Source organism: Zophobas morio, unplaced genomic scaffold (assembly GCF_036711695.1).
Source record: "Zophobas morio isolate AGI-343-1 ecotype UQ-CSIRO unplaced genomic scaffold, CSIRO_AGI_Zmor_V1 ptg000030l, whole genome shotgun sequence".
Classification (NCBI taxonomy): Eukaryota; Metazoa; Arthropoda; class Insecta; order Coleoptera; family Tenebrionidae; genus Zophobas; species Zophobas morio.
This window is the reverse complement of record NW_026972135.1, coordinates 12,088,785-12,107,987: the sequence shown is the minus strand read 5'-3', so window position 1 is coordinate 12,107,987 and position 19,203 is coordinate 12,088,785. Positions and strand designations below refer to the sequence as shown.

Genomic DNA, 19,203 nt, shown 5'->3' with positions numbered 1-19,203 from the left:
CAGTTGATTTGTACAATAAACAATAATAATAATTGGTTCTCAAGATATATAATTGTTTTCATAGATTCTAACGGCCCTGCATATTTCGTCCTAGTTGTTGGACAAAAAATCGACCTAGAATTCTATGTTATTTCGCCACTTTAAGTTTGTCAATTAAAGATTTTTCTAACCAGATTTATGCTGTTCAATAAAATGTTATTTTTCCTGTCCTGATTATGCGTTTTTCTCGCCTGTAAATCTCTTCCGTCTACGAATAACAGTCTACTACACTGTACAAATATTTAAATAAATTCGTAAAGAGAAGGGCTTCATTAAAACATTAAAGATGTCTAGACGCCGACATAAATAATGTAAAAATCCATGTTCACGTTGAGCTTATAAATTTTACATCGCCTTTATTCGGCATTAGGTCCCGTGATCGTTATAATTTTTTTCGTCGAGTCCTTGGCGGGGTCTTTTTCACCTTTTTTCGGCGTTTTTTTTTTTGTCTCGCATGATATATGAGTGGAAACTTCAAACTTCAGCCGACTCCACCTTGGATGCAGCTTTGTATTAATTTCGAGTTTTTTGCATTCTTTCGAGGGTTAATAAAGAAGTGCTATGTTTGAGAGAATGAAATTTTAGTTTTTATTTTCCGTCTAGAGGTTTGTGACTTGTGGTCTGTCTGTCCGCTAGCTAAATCTAATGGACAGACAGTTTCCAAAACGACTAAAATTGATCAACTCGAACTTCTCGCAGGACAAAGTAGGTAAACATTTTTCGCTACCAACTGATTTTCGAAAAAGCTGCGTCTACTTTGTTGCAATTAGTCGTCGAATAAATATCGTACTGCAAAAATCTTTATTAGTTACTACTTACGAGACTACTGAAAGGTTGAGACTGTGTTGAGATAGCATTTGTTAACTTTTACACTGTAGTATATATAAAAAAATTACGTATCAAAAATTACTTGTCTTTTATCGGCATTAACAAAATCCTCTTTAATGTTTCATTACTCATTTTTTGTTGTCACGTTTTATATTTATCTTCTTTAACTCTGCAGCGGTAACATCGATGCAATTTTCCTGTTCCATTAATTCTGGTGGTTTAAAGGCCTTCTGACATCTGTAACACCTCACAAGCACCCCAGTGTTTTCTTGGTCTAGTTGGAGACTACACATCGCACATTCTTGATCAGGGAAAGAGTCTTCACGTGAACTGTAAATTTTCTCAAAATTAGGTTCTGGTGGATTCGGACAACGAATAGCTGGATTCGGCAGAAGTGATGGGTCTCCAGTATTTGTTATACAACTGGTGTTTGTTGGACGAGAAAAGTTAGTTTTTGCAAAAACGAGATTTTGGTTGAGATCGACGCTGGCAGCCAACAGGTACAGGAGTAGGGATGTGAACATTTTGCGGTATTGGCACTGAGAATTTAGACGTGATGATATGGGTCCGGTTGTCAGGTTGACAATGTCAACATGAAGTTTGATATTTTAGGTTGTGGTGGCTTGGGGAATATAGAAAGGTATAGCATGCGATTATCATTTTCAGCACTTAGTTTTCTGAATGCACTCGCCTTTTATACTAGTGAAAATGTGATTGTTTTCCTTGTGATACGACCAAAAAGATACTAGTGGATAGTATTCTCTCACTGTAACCAAAATTCTTTTATTTTACAGTGTAACAGTGCATTAAACTTTTAAACAAAGTGTTTAATTGAGCACGAAGTTATAGGGCCCGGAATTACCAAGATTGGAATTTCTGTCTTCCGTGTAAGTACACGTGTAAGGAGTACCACTGGAGCAGCTTACGTCAGAACTGTGGTCTCCTATAGGATCAGTACCGAAGTATTTGTAAGTTACACGATACCCAACGTCACCACACAAATTTCTGTAATCTTCCGCCGAAATCAACAGAGTGGGGTTATTCTGGAAACCATTGCAGTACACCTCTCCATTAATAAATCCGGAACTGACACCGCCACCGGGCGAAATGCAGTACCAACTGTTAATAATTGTGTTGATATTTGCGTAACAGAAGTCTCTCTGGCTTTCAAAAGACGATTGGCGTAAAGTATCAGAGCAGGAACCGTCCTCTTCGGAAATGGTACCTTCGCATTCGTAAAAGACCCCATCGCGCACAATCACTTGTTTATCTAGAAATATCTAATGTAAAAATGTAGAACCTGTATATATTTTCAGGCGGACCTTTAAACGTGGCGACTGTGGTACCATCTTCTCCGAATTTTATCTTGAGTTTAGCTTGCATTTCACGCACTGGTCTCAAACCTTCATCCACCTGCTGAGAAATGATACTTCCTAAATTGTCCAAACTGTCTAAATTGCCGAAACCACCGTTGGTGTCATTGTTAGCGGAGTTGCTCACATGTGGAATAATGCCTGCTAAATTCTGCTGGATCTGTTGAGATATCGTGCTCTCCAGATTATACAAACCACTTAAAGCTCGACTAACACTTTGATGTATATCCCGGTTTAAGTTTTGGGTCCAATCGTCCCAGTTATAGTTGCTGGCTACAAAAAGAGTTGTGTGTAGGTGATCTTGCCGTACTATGTAATCTTACCTCCAGCGCAAGTGAACTGTAAACAACAGATTGATAAAGTGAACTATGTTTTGTTGGATGTACTTACAGAATAGAAAACTGTTACGAAAAGTACTCGTGAGAATTCCATTGTAGCAGTAGGAGTGGCATTGCAAAAGTACACCGGTCGAATGGTAATTGTAGCTTTTGTATGCGCTGTATAAACGTAACAAAAATCGAAAATGAGCAATCGCAAATCTTTACGAGCTTTGCCACGAAAATATCGAAATAATTTTTGTGCGATAAAGTTGGTACTTTACATATTCATTGAATAAAAAGGCCAGTTTACCGGAATGAAGTTAATGGATTGATTATCGTAATCGTGAATTTTTGTTGCAGGTTATTTTTAGAATATTTTTATAGATGAATGAGGTAATACTGCACTATCGCCCGCATTTTTGACCTTGGCACTGTCCATATATGCAACTATGACAATAATGAACGGGTTTCTTTTTAGTAAGTACTTCTACTTGGCACCAAGTGTCTTGTACATTACGTCCTTATTCGTTGAATTTTTCTTTAAATATGTTCAGTGTTTCGTTACAGTTATCTTAAGTCGCTTCGCACTCACTTTTTACGAATATGTGTTTTCAATATTTTCTTATTTTCTCTTCATAGGTCAACAAATTTTAGCAAATATATAAATAATGGTCCCTGATAATCTCCATTGCGATGACCCAAACAACCCGCCTTAAATGAACACGTGAAAAAAAAATTTGAGAGCCCGCAAAAAATTCAAACATTAAAAAAATTTGGCCTTGGCTGTGATCGTCTAACAAAATGGAACCTACGTTGTGTATTTTTTTGTGGCGGAATGCCTTCAGATGCAAGTGCTGGGCCCCAAGGTTGGAAAAGTACGGCTAAATAAAACACAAAATATATGGAGGACACAAAATTATTTATTTCTCGACTGAAAAAAAAAGCTGCGACAAAGTTGTGCCGGTTGAAGACACAGCTTAATGCTCAGTTGTCAATCAATGTAAATATTTGAATTTCACAAATTTAATAAAAACAAAGAAAAAATCTTTAGTAAAGTAACTGGATGCAAATACACAAGTCATTACGGGCGTGTGGCGGCAAATTTAAAATTATGGCAGTCAACAAGAGAACAAAATTTTAATAAAAACTTCTATCGACAGCGGCATCAAAACGCTACAAGAGTGTGGCGATCGAACTATTTCAATTTCTTTCTAGAGCACAGAAGAATTACCCATAGGGGGCGTTGTAGCTCAAGCGGAGTTTGGGGCTCCTGGTCGTGCCTGTTCTCCTACCCCCGACGTTAATTCTATTGTATCGCAAAGACTGCCGCCCAGCACCCCTCTATCACGGAGAAACGTGCCTAGACGAACAAACCGTTACGGTCGCAAACTCGTGGTTGGGTCCCGATTATTGGACCAAGCCGGCAACGTCACGCTATTCCGACCGCCCCTGATTTCTATCCTAGGCCTGCATCCCTTGTACAGATGGCGCGACCGCCAGCTCGACAGGAAACCGCGCACTCCACTTCTGCCACGTGTTTCTGTGTTATTTACCTTAATTCCATTTAAATGTTCAATTTTCATGGCTCTGACATTAAACTACAATCGAATTCTCGTGAAATTTTGAACAGCGAAGAATTCTTATTTGAGATTAAGATTGGACATCAGACATTTTCATTATGGAAGCATTAATCAACAAAATATTTAGATGAAACAACTATCAAAAATTTATAAAACAAAAAAAAAGTGAAAAATTGCAAAACTAAAAAAGTTTAACATCTTTAACATCCATTCGAGTTATTGGTAAAATTTTAAAAGTGAAGTTATTCAGCTGCATCGTGGGCCATCGTTTTACATTCCCCCAAACAAACACATAAATAAAAACCTAACAAAACAATCTGGAGGTCCAAAATGGCGTCGGACAAATGCGTCGTTCCAAAACAATACGTCAAAAATATGCGATTTAGAAATGCGATTCATCCTGTGGCGTTGTGCAGACAATGGCCTAAATCAAAGGAATAAAATGCACGTTCTTCATGACCCACAATGTTGTCAATTTGTTCGGCGAAATTTTACAGTTCAAACATGTGCTCGGTTTGAAAGTACTCATTAAACATGGCCGCTGCCAGAAGAAAGAATTTACCGGATGTTAAATTATGCCACACTTTACAAACGCATGAAACAAAGAATTTACATTGTGTTAAATTATGCGACACTCTCCAAGTGATTGGTTACTGAAAATAATTAGCTTTGAGAGGTTATATCGTGACTGTTCCCAGCTCATCCCAAACAAATACATGATAAATAAACACAAAATGCATCAGGCCTTGCGAGAAAAGCTTCTCGGTGATGTAATTTTCAAGGTTACGAGAAAACTATCTCGGTGATGTGATGATGATATGATGATACTTTATCTGAACAAATCTCTGACGTTTAAACTTGTGTTAAAACCAGTTAACGACTAAAATCCTAACATGATCTGTGAATTTACAAACAATAAAACAGATTTACACCACTCGTGGTTGGGTCCCGGTTATTGGACCAAACCGCCAACGTCACGTCATTCCGACGCCCCTGATTTCTATCCTAGGCTTGCATCCCTTGTGCAGATGGCGCGACCGCCAGCTCGACAGGAAACCGCGCACTCCGCTTCTGCCACGTGTTTCTGTGTTATTTAGTTCAATTCCATTTAAATGCTCAATTTCCATGGCTCTGACATTAAACTACAATCGAACAAGTGTTAAAGTTTCTAAAAGCAATAAACATTTAAATTCGCCATACACTCTCGTGAAATTTTAAACAGCAAAGAATTCTTATTTGAGATTAAGATTGGAAATCAGACAGTTTTATGATGGAAGCATTAATCAACAAAATATTTACGTGAAACAAGAAAAAAACAATCTAGTGTGAAGTAAAACTTGTGCGATCTTGTGTGAAAAATTAAGAAGTGTTATAATGTAATACTTTGGTAAGTATAAGCATCCAGAAACCTTATTTATAACTTGGTAAACAAACGGTGAGTTCTGACTAAGTGAATTTCATGAAATCTCTTAGCAAGTATATTATCTGCACAAATCTCTGACGGTTAAAGTTGTGTTAGAACAAGTTAACGATTAAAATCCTAACATGAACTGTGAATTTACAAACAATAAAACAAATTTACACCACGTGTTAGTATTGTTCGATTCTGCGACCTAATATCGAAATGTGAGTTTTTTATTCGTACGGTGTGCAAAGTGTATGATGAAAATAAGTACACATCTCTAAAAATCAAAATCCATAATTTTTTTTATAGCATGGACAAGTGGTGTGGCTAGTGTGACAGTCTGACACCTCTTTTCTGAAACATAATTATGTAGTTTTATTTAAATAATGCTCTTGATTTTAGCTGAAGAAGCGAACGACGTCTGTAGAACTTCGGTCACTGTAACTGTAGGTTGTGTCACTAAAAAATAAAAGCTAAAGTTTGAAATTTGTCGAAAATTTGATGTCATAACACATCTCCAATTGTTTCCAAAAGTTTTGAACGTAAAGTTTATTATTAGTTCTCACATACCTGCGGAAGGTTTATGTTTCACTGTAAACGGAATGGTGGTTCCCGGTGGTCATTGGTACTTCAGGTTTTGTCTTTAAATTAGGACAATTATTTATTTTAGCGCATAAGTGTCTAACTTAAAAATTCACGAGACCCCCCACACAAAATTTCATCCCTTATTTTACCTTTTTAGGGGCTGAATTTTCAAAAATTCTTTCTTAATGGGTGCTTAAAACACAAAATTCATGTTTCTAGTTTCAGTAGTTTAGGCTAATCCACCATTTTTTATTTGTTTAACTTTGGAAATTATCGGGATTAATGTTGGAAATAATGTCTGATTTTGAGTAATCCTTAGACTTAATGACAATAATAGATGCCTTTTTCAGCGTCTTAGCTTAAGAAGAGAAACAGGCAGTATCATTTGTCCCATTACAAACACTATCAAATTTTTCCGTTAATTTAGATATATTTTCGTGGAGCATTAAGTTTTCATTCTTTAAGTCAGCGATTTGCTGACTAAGCATAGAGAAGTTTTCACTAATAACGCGGGATAAGCCAATTAGGACATTTTTTAAAGCATCAGGAAGATTTTGCTTGATATATGGATTTGCTACATAAGCGGCAGCCCCAAGTTTTAATCAAACCAGTATCTTTTAGAGAATTATAAGCGGATTTACTGAGATTGGCACATCCAATGTAGTAGTTTTTTATTGCATTCCCTGCACTTTATGGCCATCTGTAGATAAACTTCGCACTGAGCCCGGTGAACGAATAGAGCAAGAAAAAGAAAAAAAAAAGACACACAAGAAATTGTGTGATAAGATAAACCATGTTATTCTAAATCCGTCTCTAAGTAACGATTCTATAAGACGAATACCAAAATATGGGCCAGAATGGCCATTTCAAAATGGAACAAACTCACCCGAAACAGGGCACCTCCTTGGAGACTTGACTCTTATAAAGAACCACAAAATTAAAAAAAAATCACCAGAACAATCCACTGTAAACCACCAGGTAAACATAATCATGTCGGTTCCCTAACAAGATTAGATTACCCATTAGATCCAGTAACAGTTGAAAATGAAGAAGAAGAAGAATCTTCATGTTTAGTTAGAACATTAAGACATCTTCATAACAATTGTACTCCAATTTTATACGATCTAGATAAATTAAAAGAACTACAAAGTGTAGATAACGATATTCAAAAGTTAATTACTATTGAGGGATTTTATAAGTCAAGAAAAGGACTATTTTATAAAGAGAGAACTGCTTCACAACAATATGATGAATTGCTATAATACCAAAACATTAAGAAGAAAAATGATAGAACTTTATCACGATGCACATATAGCACCCCATGGAGGGAGAAACAAAACATTAGAGAATATTTCTCGTGATTTTTACTTATTTGAAGGGCATGACTACAGATATTCGAAAATACTGTGAAAGCTGTAATTCATGCGTAGCAACAAAGTATCTTGGCAAGGTAAAGACAGAAAGGCGACATACGCCAGTTCCTGCATGCCCGTGGGGATTTGCTTCCATGGATAATGTCGGACCATTGAATGTTATATATTTAATTATATGTCTCATTAGGTGAAATCGTTACAAGCGACGAACAAGATATAAAATCAAACAAGAAAATGATATTCAAAAGGAAATAAGCTCTGCTGAATCAGAAACTTCAGACATGAGTTCAGACAGCTTAGAATCTGAAACAGAGTAGTTAGATGAACCAACCTCATCTACAGTGGGTAGTCCACCGCGTCATCTGTATCATACAAGGACCAAAGGACAAGCTCCCGAGCATATGTGGGTGTTGTATAAACATAAATAAAGAAAGTTGTTAAGTTAAATATATCAAATATATTTTTGGCGGGTTTATAGCTGTCTATTTCATTATTAATAATTCTAATGGTTTATAAAATGTTTTTAATCCAAGTACAAAGTAGTTACGTGGTCTATTTGTTTTTAGGAAACAACCAAAAAGGAAGTCGCGATGACGACTACAAAGAGGCTTAAAAAATATTATTAATGCATATAGCGGAGATTGATACACTTGCCCCAACTGGCAGTTTTTATATAAAATATTAGAGGACTCTCACTAACATTAGTTTATTAGAATCTTTACTTTATTATTTTACTAATACACATTGGGAATGAGTGTTATAGATCGACCTATCGAGTGGGCATGGTCAAGAGTCAACTCTTGAGCATGAGCAATGACGTTATCCGAAGGCCCACATGTCACCGAGCTTGAAGTCCGAAACAAAGAACTTAGCTAATGGACTATCAACTTGAGAATTTTGAGAATAGATTGAGGTTACAGCAAAATTATCTCAATCTGGACAGTTAACGAAAAGGAGTCCTTAGTAACACTACTAGACTATGCTGGCAAACATGAAAATTGGAATCCTCTTTCGATACGGTTGAATCTACATCATTGCCTATGTGAAGAAGCCCCGCTGTCCATGTTTCAAGACGGAAAGATGAAATATTATAGTAGTTAGAAGTTTTAGGTAAGGAAGTTGCCTGGTCAGAAATCAAATGTATGCTAATTAAAGCATAGCATTTGTTTCCCTAGCAGGGAGGAGATGTAACGGGCGATAAATTACTTTTGTCAGTATGAATCAGAACATTCGTCATTGTCGTAAAAATCAAGGTTGTAATTGTGAATCTTGGATTTTATGCTTTCAAACCACGCTAAGCAAGGTTTATAATTTCACAGTTAAATATTGGCGCCATTTGACTGGACATGATGCCTTTGTCCAGTTTTATAGTTTTATGGTTTAAATTTTAACAAGAAGGACATTTAACCACTAAAAATCTTCATATTAAAATTAATTAAGCCTAATTTGGTGGAAACACAATTACTTTTACGACATCTCAAATAGACTGGTAAATAGTAAACAACTTTGTAAAAACAACAACTCCTTTGGAGGGGTCTTTACTTATAAAAGACCAAAAGATCCATCCAGAGTCCTTTAACCAGTTGCCAGTTCAATGTGTTCAAGGGGTAAGTGTTGATATCTCCAAAAAGGTGCATGATTTCATAAAATGTTTTAATTTTTGTTTTTTGTTCATATTTTTAAAGTTCAGTTTAATTTTGATGATAAATGGCCCTTTGTATTCTCGATTGGATAACGTTTTGAGTTTTATATTTTTAAAGATTAATTTGCGTTGAAATTATTGGTTGAAGAGTTATATTGTTTGATGACCGCTGGCCACGCAACTTTTACTATAATGTAGCTTACCAATTTTGAGTTATGTTACAAATTTTGAGTTTTGTAACATTTTTGAGTTTTGTACTATTTTTGATTTAAATTTTTGTACAAAAGTTTTGGTACAAATTATAATACATAAGCAAAAGCAGTTAATAACTAAGTGCCTGTTTTGGTTTCTTCCTTTGAAGTACTTGGAGCAGGAATGAGTTTGGAGACATGAAATAAATTTGATTCTGATTTTCTATGAGTGGTGTGTATTTCGTGTATAGAATTTGATATTTTCCTTAGGATTTTGTAAAGTCCAATTCTTAATACATCTAATTTTTTCCGTTTCAGTCGGTTGCCATTTTCAACATATACTAGTTCTCCGAGCTTGAAGTTATAATCTATCCTATTTTTGTCATAGGTATAGTTTTTTATTGTAGTCATGATTTTTTTTTTACTGTTTTCAAAGGCAATTGCTCTATCATTCTCTAGATCATTACGATCTTTCTTTTTTTTCAATTCCTCTGGTAATATTGATGTATCTTTACCTAGTAATGAATATTTTGGACTAAACCTTGTTACTTTATGCTCGGTTCCATTGTATTTATTTACACAGTTATGTGCTATGTTTGTCCATGCACATTTGTTCTTTTTTTCTTCATTTATTACACATCTAGTTTTATCTACTAAAGTTTGATTGAGTCTTTCATTCAAACCATTCAAGAATGGTGCGTTAGCTGCTGTAAAGATCATTGTGATATTTTTTCTTCTAGGAAATTTTTTAAATCTTTAGAATTTATGCTTGGGTATTGGTCAGTTAAAAGTATTTCGATGATATGGTTTCTTAGCACATTTTCTGTCAGTTTAATCAAATCCCTCGCGTTTTGTGTCTTTGATGTTACTATGTATGCAAATCTAGTAAAATGATCTACTAGAAGGTGTAAGTATTTTTTAGTGGATCGTGAATCACCGAATCCACCGATTCTATCTTTGGAAACCACTTCAAACGGCTTTTTTGCGGGGCCGAGATGTGACATTTGACGAATTTTACTATGTCTTCTTATTTATTTTGTATGCAAATTTCACAATTTTTGCAAGTTTTTTCGATATTTTTTGGTATATCTTCTGCCGTATAGTAAGGTAGTATTTTGCGTTACATTTGTTTTATGCCTATGTGGCAAAATTCCTTATGGATATTTTTTATAAGTTTTTTACAAATCTCTTCTGATAATACAATTTTCTTCTTCTTCCTTTCTTTTCTGTAATATAGATTATCTTCAAATATTAGATTATTTTTATTATTTGTTAAATTTTTGTTACCCTCTTGGTCTTGTATGATATCCTCTACTTTTATTAGATTGACAATTTTTAATTTATCTTCTTCGTCTTCTTGAGGCTCCAATACTGGGTTTTTGCTTAAGCAGTCTGCTTCCAAGTTATCTCTGCCTGGGCGGTATATTATTTCCATGTCATGATGTGATAAGTAGAAAGTGAGATCCCCTAATTCTTCGTCAGTTCTAGCTTTAATATTCATTTTTTCTAGCGGCTTATGATCCGAAAACACTTTGAAGTGTTTTCCTATTAGCAAGTGTTGCCAATACTGTACTGCTTCTTTTATTGCTAGGCATTCTAGGTAAATAGCATTATTTCTTTTCTGAGTTTCATTAAGTTTCTTGGAGAAGTATGCTACTGTTTTTTCTATTTCCGAATTATTATTTAGTTGTGGTTGTTTCATCACAACTGCTGTACCTTGTAAGCTTGCATCTGTGTAAATGTATATTGGTAATTCCGGATCAAAAATACCTAAGACCGGCTGCTGGCAGAAGAAATTCTTCATATATTCAAAGGCTTTTTGACATTCTGTAGACCAGGTGAATTTTTGACCTTTTCTTAATAAATTATGTAGTGGTTCCAGAATAATAGAAATTTTCGGTACATATTCATTATAAAAAATTATCTTCCCCAAGAATTGTCGAACATTTTTCTGATTTCTTGGAACCGGAAAATTTCGTATTGAAATCAAATTATCCTTTAGGAGAGAAATTGAATTGTATTCTATTACATATCGCAAATATTATACGGAATCCAAGGCAAATGTACATTTAGAAAGTTTTAATCGGAAACCTTCATTCATTATTGCTTCTAGTAATTGCGACAAATGATTAATGTGTTCTTCGAAGGTTTTTGAAAAAATCAATATGTCGTCTGTATAGTTGACTGCAAAATCTGATAATTTATGTTTTCTTATTATGTTACTTAATATTCTTTGACATATAGCTGGTAACGATTTTAGTCCAAATGGTAGATAGGTCCAGTGAAAGTGACCTTCTTGGGTTACAAATCCAGTTTTTCGTTTATCTTCTACCTTAAAGGAATGGACCAAAACGCTGAGTTTATGTCAAGTTTCGAAAAGTATCTGCAATTTCTTGTTTTTATTACTAGATCTTCGTGGAAAAGGTTGTGATTGGGGAACTATTATCTTATTCAGGTCTCTGAAATCTATACATAATCTTGATTTTATGTTTTCATCTTTTTTATAAGCTAGTGTTACTGGGGCTGCAAAAGGGCTGTATGATTGTTTGATTAAATCTTTTTTGAGTAGTTTAAAAATTTGTTCCTCTATTTCCTTTTTGTCTTGAATTGTGCATCTATATGGTCTCTTACTGCAATATTTATCTACTATGAGATCTATTCTGGCTTCGTAATCCTTTACTGTCCTTGTATCGTATTTGTCTTTTGCAAATATATTTTTATATTCCTCTATAAGATTTTTTAACATTTTTTCTTCATGATGGTTCAAGTGATTTGTCAAGATTTCAAAGTTTTCTTGATCTACATGTTCATTGAAGTTTATTTGATATCTTTCTTGTGTTTCTTCGAAATCATTAGTTTTCCAGTTTTTCATTTTCTATCAGTTTGAATTTTTTATACAAATCCAACTAGAAAGTCATGTTTAAAGTTTTCATTATTTATTATGAATACATCTATTTTTTCTTCTATATTTATTATTTTTACTTTTAATGTTATTACTCCATCTGATTTATGTACACCATTAATTGTCTTCAAGTTAATCCTTTTCATCGTTTTGTCATTTCTTGGTTTCAAACGTATTCATTTTGAATTTATCAATGAAACATTGGAGCCTGCGTCATAAATAGCACATACTTCTAAGATATCGTTTAGTTTTAACTTGAGCCTAATTAATGGTGGAATCATCAGTTTTTTGGAACATTATTACTCACTTCTACTTCTAATATAGAATTGTTTACGTGTTTTGTTTTTCCTTCATCGTTTTTTCCATCTTTGAACCAGCATTCGGTTTCAGGATGAAATCTAACACCTTTGTTTTTACTTTTACAGATTTCACAAGGTATCTTTTCGCTTTTGTCTTTATCATTGACTCTATATTTTTTTGTTTCTAAATTTTTCTTAGAAGCTAAATGTTCCAATTTACCTATTTCATTATATAGGTCTTCAGTTTTCTTTAGTTTCTCTCTGTCAATTCTATCAGCTACGAAATTTGGCAAGCCAATAGCGATTAAATCTATTAGTGTTCCATCATCAATGGACTTTCTTACTTCTAATAAAAGTTTTTCTTTTTTTAGCGCGTAATCAAGCATGGGGCCGGTTTGATATTTAAATGATATTGCATATCTTATTGAAGACCAACTTTTACTAGAAAATGTATCATAAAAGGTTTTTTCCAATTTTCCAATTCTCCATTAATAAAGTTTCAAGAGTGTATTGCTGTACCAATCGGTAACACCTTTGTCCATGAATGATTTTAAAATCTCGATTTTTTTTTTCATTTTCTATTATATTGAATTTTTCACATTCTTTTTCAAAACTACTTATCCATTGATTCGCGTTTGAATTTTTTCCATTAAATTTTTCAATGGTAAATTCTTTTGCTATTTTACCTATATTTATTCCTGTTGATTGTTCATTAGTTTTTTTAAGAACTTGTTCTAGTAACTGAATCAGTGGTTGTTCTGAAGTAGTTTCCTTACCATTAGTATTATTTTGTTTTTCAATTTTTTTTTCTAAGTATTCATCATTAACTTGTAAATTGTTACCTAGTATCTTTGCATTTTGCCATCAATAAAATGAACCCACACAACCTGGCCATAGTGTTCACACCGACGCTCATTGGACCCATTGAATCCACATACGACGTATTCCCAGACATCACAAGTGATATTCTATTAATTGAAATTATGATAATATTGTGCGAAACTACACTGACCGGCAAAAAAACCGGCCACCCTGAAAAATTTCGCAAAACCAAGCTTTAAAAATTACTAATTTAACTAGTGATCGTTGTTTTATTAAAGAACCATTCACTATTGACAATGAGGTATAAATCAGCAAAAAAAAAAGAAACCAATTAAACGCAGAATTAAATTTATGTAAGAGTTAACGGAATTATTTTCGCGTGAAAACGTTTATTAATTGCCAAACTTATAATCAAATGATTTAAAACACTGTTTACAACAACAGCCTCCTTTATTGGTTTTTTAAAGAGAGTATCGTACGTGGTCTGTTTCTGTTATTTTGTTAAATTAAATTTAATTGTGCGTTTAATTGTCTTCTTTATTTTGCTAATTTGTACATCATGTGTCAATAGTGAATGATTCTTTAATAAAATAAAGATCACTAGTTAAATTAATAATTTTTAAAGTGGTTTTGCGAAATTTTTCAGGGCGGCCGGTTTTTTTGCCGGTCAGTGTATTTTCAAGACTTAGTAGAAACCAGTATCAATACTAATTTATATATAAATATGTCATTGTCATTTTCAGCACTTAGTTTTCTGAATGCACTCGCCGTTTATACTATTGAAAATGTGATTGTTTTTCTTGTGATACGACCAAAAAGATACTAGTAGATAGTATTCTCTCACTGTAACCAACATACTTTTTATTATTTTTACAGTGTAACGATACATTAAACTTTTTTATAACAAAGTGTGTGTGTAATTGGGAACTCTGGGATTTCTGTCTTCCGTGTAAGTACACGTGTAAGGAGTACCACTGGAGCACCTTACATCAGAACTGTGGTCTCCTATAGGATGAGTACCGAAGTATTTGTAAGTTACAGGATCCCAACGTCACCACACAAATTTCTGTAATCTTCCCTCGAAATCAACAGAGTGGGGTTGTTCTGGAAACCATTGCAGTACACGTTTCCATTAATAGTTCCGGAACTGACACCGCCACCGGGCGAAATGCAGTACCAATTGTTAATAATTGTCTTGATATTTGCGTAACAGAAGTCTCTCTTGCTTTCGAAAGACGATTTGCGTAAAGTACCAGAGCAGGAACCATCCTCTTCGGAAATGGTACCTTCGCATTTGTAAAAGACCCCATCGCGCACAATCAGTTGTTTATCTGGAAATATCTAATGTAAAAATTCAGAACCTGCCTATATTTTCAAGTAGATCTTTAAACGTGGCGACTGTGGTACCATCTTCTCCGAATTTTATCTTGAATTTAGTTTGCATTTCACGCACTGGTCTCAAACCTTCATACACTTGCTGAGAAATGGTACTTCCTAAATTGTCCAAACTGCCTAAATGGCCGAAACCACCAAATTTCTTATTAAACTGAACTGTGGCTTGCGGTATGTTTTCGTATACTTCGTGTTCGTAAACGGTACCAAGTGGGTTGACATAGTTAGCGGAGTTACTCACAGATGGATTAATACCTGCTAAATTCTGTTGGACTTGTTGAGATATGGTGCTCCACAGATTGTCCAAACCACTTAAACTTTGCCTAACCCTTTGTTGTATATCCCAGTTTAAGTTTTCGGCCCAATCGTCCCAGTTATTTTTGCTGGCTACAAAAAGAGTTGTATGTAGGTGACCTTGCCGCGCTATATAATCTTACCTCCAGTGCAAGTGAACTGTAAACAACAGATTGATAAAGTGAACTATGTTTTGTTGGATGTACTTACAGAATAAAAAACTGTTAAGAGAAGTACTCGTGAGAATTCCATTGTAACAGTAGGAGTGGCACTGCAAAAGTACACCGTTCCAATGGAATTGTGGCTTTTATATGCGCTGTATATACGTAACAAAAATAGAAAATGAGTAATCGCAAATCAGCACGAGCTTTTACCACGAAGATCCGACGACTGCGTTAAAAATATCGAAATAATTTTTATGCGATAAAGTTGGTACTTTACATATTCATTGAATAAAAAGGTCAATTTACCGGAATTAAGTAAATGGATTTATTAAATGGTAATTGTGAATTTTCGTTGCAGGTTATTTTTAGAATATTATTATAGAAGAATGAGGTAATATTGCACTATCGTCCGTGACTACTGCGTCGCATTTTTGACCTTGTCCATATATGCAACTATGATCATATATGCAACTATGACAATAACGAACCGGTTTCTTTTTATAAGTACATCTACCTGGCACAATGTGTGCTGAACATTACGTCCTTATTAGTTGCATTTTTCTTTAAACATGTTCAGTGTCTCGTTACAGTTATTTTAAGTCGCTTCGCACTCTCTTTTTACGAATGTGTGATTTCAATATTTTCATATCTTCTTTTCATAGGCCATAGGCTTTATGATGGAAGCATTAATCAACAAAATATTTAGATGAAACAAGAAAAAACCAATCTCGTTTGAAGTAAAACTTGTGCAATCTTGTGTGAAGAATTAAGAAGTGCTATAATGTAATACTTAAGTATAAGCATCCAGAAACCTTATTTATAACTTGGTAAACAAGTGACTAAGTGAATTTCATGAAATCTCTTAGCAAGTCATGAAATTCACTTAGTCACTTGTTTACCAAGTTATAAATCTCTCTGCAAATCTCTTAGCAAGTACTTTATCTGAACAAATATCTGACGGTTAAACTTGTGTTAGAACCAGTTAACGATTAAAACCCTAACATGAATAGTGAATTTACAAACAATAAAACAAATTTACACCATGCGTTAGTATTGCTCGATTCTGCGACCTCGAAATCATGTAGTTGTAGCTCGTTACGTTGGTGATGTTTCTTGAAAAAGATATTACACAACATTTGTCTGGGTTAAGAAAGAGATTGTTTTTAGAACATCTGGCCTGTATAGTGTCAATATTATCTTCGAGTGTATTGCAGTCATTTTCATTTATCATTGGCATAGAGTAGGTAGTGCACATTGAGAGAGTCAATATATATATACTGAATGAATTGTGATCTATTCTGAAGATAAGACGACATGAGAGCTATGTATTTTTGAGATAAACCAATCGAGTTTATTTAGCAGTAACTGATGATCCACTCTATCAAGTGCTTTTGTCAGATCAATATACACAACATCAAGTTGCTGATGTTTGTCAAGATTATCACATAAAAAGTGCGTTATCGATACCAGATTGCTAATAGTAGATCTTTGAGCTATGAAACCATGCTGATTAATGGATATTTTATTAGAGATATAACGTGCAGTATGTTCAAATATGATAAATTCGAAAACCTTAGCCATATTGTTAATTAATGCAATTGATCTGTAATTTGTAATATTCCTATAAACACCGGACAGACTTTAAAGATTTTTCATTGTTCCCGAAAATGTGGAGAACTTAAAATTTTATTGAAGCTGATTTTGAACGGAAATGTAAACACTGATCTACAATCACGAAGCAAAAATGATGGAATGAGATCAGGACCTGCAGTGTGACTTGGTTTCAACTTGAATAAGGCCTTTAATATTTCATCTTCAGAAACATGTTTTAAATGGAGAACATCAGTATTAACACCACGTTGCATACCACTAGTAATAGCAGTAGGTGTAGAAAAGTTACCAAAAAAGTATGCAGCCAATTGATAAACAATGGTTTGTGGACTAGAAAAAATTTTGTTCTCACAATTCATTACGGAAGGTAGCACTGTCACGTTTTTCAGTGAATTAAGATAAGTCTAGAATAGTTTTGGATTTAGCTTGAGGCTTTGATCTCTTTTTTAACTCTTGTCCTTAAAGCTGTGAATGAATCATAATATTCATAATCTTCTTGTTTACCTGATTTGTCCATGCTATTATGTATCTGTTTAATTAAATTCATGTATATAGGTGAAACTAATCTAAAAATTCGGTACTACAACGGCTCACCACGTATCGTTCGCTTAAACTAATTAATTCACCCAATTACCAACATCAGTCTCTATTATTCTACCAAAATTTACAGGGGTACATTCTAAAGTCAATATGTTTTATAGAAATATTTCTGTCTGCAACTTTGATTTAAATAATAGCCTTATCAGAAACGTGGTTATTTGAGAGTATATCAAACAATGAACTTTTCACACAAGATTATGTTGTCTTCTGTAAAGACAGAAATTATAATGTGTTGAATGCTTCGATGGCTGGTGGTGTTTTATTTGCTGCAAAAAATTTGCACACTTGCGTACAAGTAAACCTTTCTTTAATTAATGATGCACTGCCTACTATGGATATTATTTGTGTGAAAATTTCTTCGACTTGTAAAAGCTTCTTCTATGTACCTAGTTGTAATCTATATTCCACCTTCCACTTCATATGAAGACTATGAACTGCTTTTAGATATCTTAAGTTGTTTGGAAGAATTTCATAATAATAAGGTATTCATCGTTGGAGATTTTAATATTCCACAATTTTCTGCAAATTCGAATGATCGGTTTTCATCACTTTTAAACAATTTTGCGAGCTTCCTAAACTTATCTCAATTTAATCACATTCTTAATATCCTTAATCGTACTCTTGATCTTATTTTTAGTAATTCAACGGTTCTTGTTTGTAAATCAGACAACCCTTTAGTTGATGAAGATCGTTACCATCCAGCATTGGAATTTCAGTGTCAAATTGAGGTAAAACCAGTGAATAATTTCCAGATGAACCCGGACTCTAAACAGTTCAACTTTAAAAAAGCAAGCACTTTTAAAGTTAAAAATAGTAATCGTCGATACCCATGTTGGTTCAACCAAGAATTAATTAACTGTATTTGTCAAAGAAAATATTTTCATAGAAAATTCAAGCAATACAGAACCCAGTACTTCCTTAATAAATTCAAATTTTTCAGATCAAGTACTTGAAGTACTGGAGGTATACTTCAAGTACCTACTTACAAATACTTGAAGTACTGAAAATGCTTCAAGTACTTTCTAATTATTTGAAATACTGTAGAACTAGATAACTTTTCCTGTTTTTTTAAAAAAGTTTAATATATTTTAGAACTGAATTTTTTAATACTCAGAATTTAAGTACACAATAATACATATTTCGCCACATAAAAAATTGCTTAAACATCAACTTAAATGCAGAATGGTAGCTCACTTATTAATAATACTATGTTATTTATAAACAATATTCTTTTGAAATACTTTTACATCTTTCTGTTGACACAATGCCTTCGACAAAATTAACGTCTATTTCTAATTTAAAATTTAAAATAAAATACATGACGGCGTTGTCTATGTATGCTAACTATTAATTTATAACAAAAACATCGGCGCTGTATGGTATTTTCTCAGGCTTCTGTTGCCTTTTTTTAAAATTTTGAATTTTGGTTCACCACCAAAACATTCTGATTTTTTAATAAAGTTGTGTTAAAAATATATGAATTTTATGAACCGGTTCCGTGTTTAAGTTAGTGGGTAGTTTATAGCACCCTTAATCATTACCCATTGTGAAAGTGCACAGGGCCGGATTTGTGAAACTGAAATTTTTCAGAACAAAATTTTAAGAGCAGTGCGATACATATACATGCTCGTGACATAAAAATGTTTAAGTCACTATGTTGCATTTTCAAAAAAAAACGTATGCATTTTTTAAATAAAAAATAAAATGCCTGAAACGAGAGTCCATTTTCAGCGAAAACTATAACTCTTGAAAAATATCAAGGTGATCAAAGTAATTAGTCGCT

The 19,203-nt window shown here is 33.8% G+C and overlaps 2 protein-coding genes across 2 annotated transcripts; both read right to left on the bottom strand.

Moving 5' to 3' along the window:
* Nucleotides 1-1,641: 1,641 nt before the first annotated feature.
* Nucleotides 1,642-2,782, bottom strand: LOC135138708 (uncharacterized). Its single transcript, XM_064068691.1, has 4 exons — nt 2,631-2,782; nt 2,564-2,579; nt 2,190-2,513; nt 1,642-2,137 (listed from the first exon to the last, which is right to left on the bottom strand). The coding sequence occupies exons 1-4, from the start codon at nt 2,670-2,672 to the stop codon at nt 1,695-1,697; spliced, it is 825 nt and encodes a 274-aa protein (XP_063924761.1). The 5' UTR covers nt 2,673-2,782; the 3' UTR covers nt 1,642-1,694.
* Nucleotides 2,783-14,203: 11,421 nt separating this feature from the next.
* On the bottom strand, nt 14,204-15,432 carry LOC135138709 (uncharacterized). Its single transcript, XM_064068692.1, has 4 exons — nt 15,256-15,432; nt 15,189-15,204; nt 15,007-15,138; nt 14,204-14,690 (listed from the first exon to the last, which is right to left on the bottom strand). Exons 1-4 carry the CDS (start codon nt 15,295-15,297, stop codon nt 14,395-14,397), a joined length of 486 nt encoding a protein of 161 aa, XP_063924762.1. The 5' UTR covers nt 15,298-15,432; the 3' UTR covers nt 14,204-14,394.
* Between the last annotated feature and the right edge of the window lie 3,771 nt (nt 15,433-19,203).

Coding starts and splice junctions, on each gene's coding strand:
- LOC135138708 (XM_064068691.1), bottom strand. CDS start 2,672: ATGGAATTCTCACGAGTACTTTTCGTAACAGTTTTCTATTCT. Junction 2,138..2,189: donor CACAGTCGCCACGTTTAAAG/GTCCGCCTGAAA, acceptor AGATATTTCTAG/ATAAACAAGTGATTGTGCGC.
- LOC135138709 (XM_064068692.1), bottom strand. CDS start 15,297: ATGGAATTCTCACGAGTACTTCTCTTAACAGTTTTTTATTCT. Junction 14,691..15,006: donor AGTCCAACAGAATTTAGCAG/GTATTAATCCAT, acceptor AGATATTTCCAG/ATAAACAACTGATTGTGCGC.